Raw genomic sequence first — 5,410 nt, forward strand, 5'->3', positions numbered from 1 at the left:
TTTTGTTATATAAAGTTATACCCAAAATTGTGCTTCATTTTTTCACTATATACTTTAACTCGAGGACATTTGTAGAAGCAGTACACTTCAGAAATCCTGGAAGAAATTCCACTAGCTATAGGCTATTTAAATACTGCTTACAGAAAGTACTAAAAAAAAAAAAAACAGGGGAGTACAAATGAACTTATTTACAAAACAGAAGTAGAGTAACAGATGTAGAAAACAAACTTATGGTTACCAGGGGATAAGGGCGGGGGGGATAAATTGGGAGATTGGGACTGACATGTACATACTACCATACATAAAACAGATAACTAATAAGAACCTGCTGTACAGCACAGGGAACTCTACTCAATACTCCGTAATGGCCTATATGGGAAAAGAATCTTAAAAAAAAAAAGGAGTGCATGTGTGTAACTGACTCACCTTGCCATACACCCGAAACTAACGCAACATTGCAAATCAACCACACTCCAATAAAAAATTTTTTTAAAAAGTTTTACAGGAAAGCCAGCACTATAAACAGCATACACTTAAATCAAAGAGATGAATGCTTAACATACAGAGTAATGTTTTTTATTCACTGATAAACTAAAGGTCCATTTCAAGATGTTTCTCTTGTATACTTCATTTGTTTTATTAGCAAGCAAAGCCCTGAAAGGGATGGCTTCATCTAGTCCTCAGACTCGGATCCATCTTCATCTTGACTAATCTGGAAGTAACGAAGTTCATAAGTCTCCTTGTCAGATGCAACCACACGAAGCCAATCACGAAGATTGTTCTTTTTAAGGTATTTCTTGGTAAGGTATTTCAAATACCTTTTAGAGAACTGTTTCTCAGAAACAACTGTGATTTTATTCTTGAAGCGTTCAATGTGAACGACATTCCCAAGATTTCCAGTTTTTCCATTCACTTTAACCTTCTCCCGTAGAAACTGTTCAAAATTTCCAGAATCAAAAATTCCATCTTCTACTGGATGAGTAAGGTCCAAATGAAACTTCCAGGTTGACTTCTTAGGCTTCTTGTCTTTCTTCAGCGCCATTTTGCATGCCGGCCGCGCGATCCGAGAGCTGTTGAGTTTTATAGTAGCTCTATGTTTAACTTTTTGAGAAACTGCCAGACTGTTACATTTCTTATTTTCCAAACTCTCTATTATGAATATCTACTGCTTTTATGATCATAAAAATAAAAATTTCACAATAGACAAAAGAAACCACAAAAGTTTCTGTAGCCATCATATACTAGTTGACTCAGATAATCACTCCAGGCTCAGCCTGCCACCTTCTTGTTCACATGTTTCCTTTTCACTGACCCCTGGTTTCTGTCGCACTGGTATTTTACTTAAATGAATGCCATCATGCTTGGCGCAGAAGAGGTGGTAACAAAAGCCCTCAGGTGAGAGTATGCTTGCTAAGCTCATGGAACAACAGCAAGTAGGCCAATGTGGCTGGAATGCAGTGAGCAAACGTGTGAGAGTGGTAGATGAGGTCAGAGAGGAAATAGCATCAGTCAGGGAAGGCCTCTCTGACAAGGCGGTATTTGAGCAGATATTTGCAAGAAAGCATTCCAGACAAAGGGAACAACCAGTAAGTACAAAGGCCCTGTGGTGGGTGCATGCTTGGCTAGTTTGAGGACTAGCCAAGGGAGTTGGTATGGCTGGAGGAGTGTAAGTGGGGATGAGAGTGATGGCAAGGATGGCAGAGAGACATGGGGAGGGGCAGATATTGTAGGGACTGGAAGACCATGGAGAGGGTATTTACTTTCAAAGAAATAGGGAGCAGTGGGAGAGTTTTAAGGCGAGGAGAAACATGATCTAACATATTTTAGAAGAATCCTTCTGCTGCTGTGTGAGGGGAAGCTTCAGAGGTTAACAGGGGCTCTCCAACTACCCTGACTTTCTGAACCAACTCCAGTGAACCCTGGGCTTCACAAAGGCTGATATCCAAGATATGTATAGATATGTCAGCCAGATGGAATTTTACTAACTTAAATCAGATTACAGTATCCCCGGTTTAACACCTTCCCATCACACTCAGTAAACTCCAACATCCTTGCCTGATGACTTATCTGTCCTCATCACCTCCCACTCTCCTCCTCCCTCCCTCTGCTCCAGCCACATTGGGCTGCCTTCCTAGTTGCCCTTCTCCCTCACTCAGCAGGTTTATTCCTACCTCAAGGCCTTTGCACTTTTTCCTTCTTCTAGAACATTCTTCTCCAAGCTCTTCCGATGGCTTGCTCCTTCTTGTCATTCAGCTATCAGCCAAAATGTCACTTTTCCAGAGGGGCTTTCCCTAACCTCTCACTATAAAGTAGTTCCTGAGGCCCTCCCTCCCACAGAGCCTAACTTTCTTCCTTCTCTGAATTTACCTTTCTTTATATTTATCTTCACTATTTATTTACTGTCTAAGTTCATCACTAGAACGTGAACTCCACGAGGATAGGGACTTTATTTTATTCAGTGTTGTATCTGCAATAACCTAGGACAGTGTTGGCATAGAGTAAACATTTAATAAATGCTTGCTGAACAGATGAATGAAAGAAAATCAAGCTTTTTCATGCTTGATTTCTGCACTGCAGAGACAAGTTAGACTTTTTCTGAGAGAAAATGTACAAAAAGTAAAGGAGGTTAAAATTAAAACAAAGAAAGAAAATGCAAAAAGTATAGCAGAGCTTTAAAATAAGGCATGGGTCCCTGAAAGAGTTAGTGAGACGGCATCTACGTGAAACCCACAGCTAACATCATACTTAATGGTGAAAGACTGGAAGCTTCCTGTTAAGACCAAGAATAAGACACAGATGTCCACTCTTGCCAATTCTATTAAACATTGTACTGAAGTTCTAGGGCAATTAGGCAAGAAAACAGAATAAAAGACATGCAGATTGGAAAGGAAGAAGTAAAAATACCTCTATTTCAGATGACATGATCTTATATGTAGAAAATCCTAAAGAATCCACTAAAAAACTATCAGAACTAATAAACAAGTTCAGCAAGGTTGCAGGCAGCTTCCAGTGTAACAAGGGATAGTAGATGGGGTTTCCTGCCCCTCCAGAGCTGATGAAATAGCCCATACACATTCTTGGGTACCATTTCCATGGAATGAAACAGTCCAGATACACAAAGACTCTTTCTGCTTTCCTGCAAGCCCCTCCCCCACCCTATCCCCATCACCCCTTTGTGAAAAGGTTGAAGGATTATATTCTCATATCCTGTGTGCCCTGTTAGTTGTGCCAGCCAAACCGATCTGAAGTCAGAGTATAGTTATCTCAGGATAAGGAATCGGGACTCTATAATGCATCTTTTCCTAAGCTTTTGTCTTCTTTCTCCCCCTCTCCCTCTCTCTCTCTGGTTTTGTTTTTCACTTTGTTTCCTAGCAAATTTCCTTTTGAGAAATTCCAATATTGTTTCATCTGAACCAAGAGAAATGGGATTTGTCTACATCTCAGCTGCTGCAGGGCTAGCTTGGGAGGTCAGAGGTCCCTTGAGGCTAGGTGTGGGGGTGGCGGCAGCCAGCACAGCTGATGATGCAGGGAAGGGTTAGAGCTGTGCAGATTTGTTTTTTTTTTGTTTTTTTTTTTTTGGACGATGGCTTAACACACTGGAATGGTAGGCTTTTGGCTAAGGATCAAGTGCATCTCACTAGGGAAGAATGTGGTTGCCTGGAGACTTGCCGATCTGATCAAGATGACTTTAACTGGAAATGGGGGGGGGATGAAAAACATGCCCATATCAGACTGTAACACCAGATACTATAGACAACAGCGGGCATGTCAGCGACAGAAGAATAATAGTGAGAGAGACACTCAGTGATTTGCAGGAGAAAATGACTGGGAAGGAAATTGGGAATGGCGCTTCCAAGCCTCAACTGTCAATATACCAGTGTGAAGAGTGAGAGCAGAAAACAAAGTGGGATTTTTAACAAATATAAGTTTAAAAAATCAAAGATATTATTAAGACTTAGAGGAAAAGGATTCATAACTGGAATATACTCATGGGGACTTCTTTTTTTATTTTTTTTTTAATTTTTTTAAATTTATTTTTGGCTGCATTGGGTCTTCATTGCTGTGTGCAGGCTTTCTCTAGTTGCGGTGAGCGGGGGCCACTCTTCGTTGTGGTGTGTGGGCTTCTCATTGCGGTGGCTTCTCTTGTTGCAGAGCACGGGCTCTAGGGCACACGGGCTCTGTAGTTGTGGCATGTGGGCTCTATAGTTGCAGCACGCGGGCTCTAGAGTGCAGGCTCAGTAGTTGTGGCCCACGGGCTTATTTGCTCCGCGGCATGTGGGATCTTCCCGGACCAGGGCTCGAGCCCGTGTCCCCTGCATTGGCAGGCAGATTCTTAACCACTGCGCCGCCAGGGAAGTCGCTCATGGGGACTTCTAAAGACACAAATCTGAGAGATCTGTGTTACCTACCAGTTAGGAAGTTTGCCCTTTGCCCACGTGCACTGGCTTTGTGGCATCCTGGGGGTCAGGTTAAGGATAGAGAATCAAGGGATAGAGTACTAGGGGAAGTGAACTCCAGCTCCAAGAATTGTGGAAATAATAATTTGTTCATTTAATTAGTGCCCTGCACCCACGATAGGGCAGCAAACAAGTCAGACAAGATTCTTGCTCTCATGGAGCTAATACTGAAGGTAAGTAGACAATAAACACATGAACAAGTAAATTAACAAGGTAACTTCAGGCAGTGAAAAGGTCACAGAGAAAATAAAACTGACAGTGAAAAGGACAGAGGAACTATTATAGTTTGGGTAGTCTTGAATGGCCTATCTGCAGAGGTTACTTTTGAACCAAGATAGGAACAAAGAGGAGGATGAACCGTGCAAACATCTGAGGGAAGAGCATATAAGCAGAGGAAACAGCAAAGGCAAAGGACTTGCATCAGGAACAAGCTTGACTCATTGGAGAAAATGAAAAAAGGCTATTATCTCAGTTTTAGTTCTTCCAGAAGCAGACCCTGAGACAAGAATTTGAGTGCAAGTAGTTTATTGGGAGATGAGAGGAATACCAGTAGTCAATGAGAAAATGACACAGGGAAAGAAACACAGCCAATAAAGGGTAGCCAGTAAAGGCAGCCAGTAAAGAGTATGTTAATAAGCCAGCTACATAGTGGGTAGCAGTCCTAATACCTCAGGAAAACTCTTGGAAATGGGGCAAAACACACGTCTCAAAATTACCCAACTCAAGGAGTAAGAGAGTTGAAGTCATTGGTCAATGGCTGTTCTCCATGAGCAGAGTGACCTTCCAAATCTCCAGAAAAGCAGCCAGGCTCAAAGATGCAGACACTGGCTGTTGGAAAGTGAGAATGCACTGAAATGACAGATCTAAGTGATATGAGAAGATTTTGACAGTGTCTGCTATAGCTAGTAAGCCTGGGGCAGAGTCAGAAAAAGGACCATTTGGAGAGTCAAGCA

General features: G+C 42.0%; 1 protein-coding gene across 1 annotated transcript; it reads right to left on the minus strand.

The window, feature by feature from the left end:
* Positions 1-608: 608 nt before the first annotated feature.
* LOC133082338 (ribosomal protein eL22-like 1) lies at positions 609-1,057 on the minus strand. Its single transcript, XM_061178885.1, has one exon. The coding sequence runs from the start codon at positions 1,040-1,042 to the stop codon at positions 674-676; it is 369 nt and encodes a 122-aa protein (XP_061034868.1). The 5' UTR covers positions 1,043-1,057; the 3' UTR covers positions 609-673.
* Positions 1,058-5,410: the final 4,353 nt, after the last annotated feature.

The sequence above is a fragment of the Eubalaena glacialis genome, chromosome X (genome assembly GCF_028564815.1).
Source record: "Eubalaena glacialis isolate mEubGla1 chromosome X, mEubGla1.1.hap2.+ XY, whole genome shotgun sequence".
Taxonomy (NCBI): Eukaryota; Metazoa; Chordata; class Mammalia; order Artiodactyla; family Balaenidae; genus Eubalaena; species Eubalaena glacialis.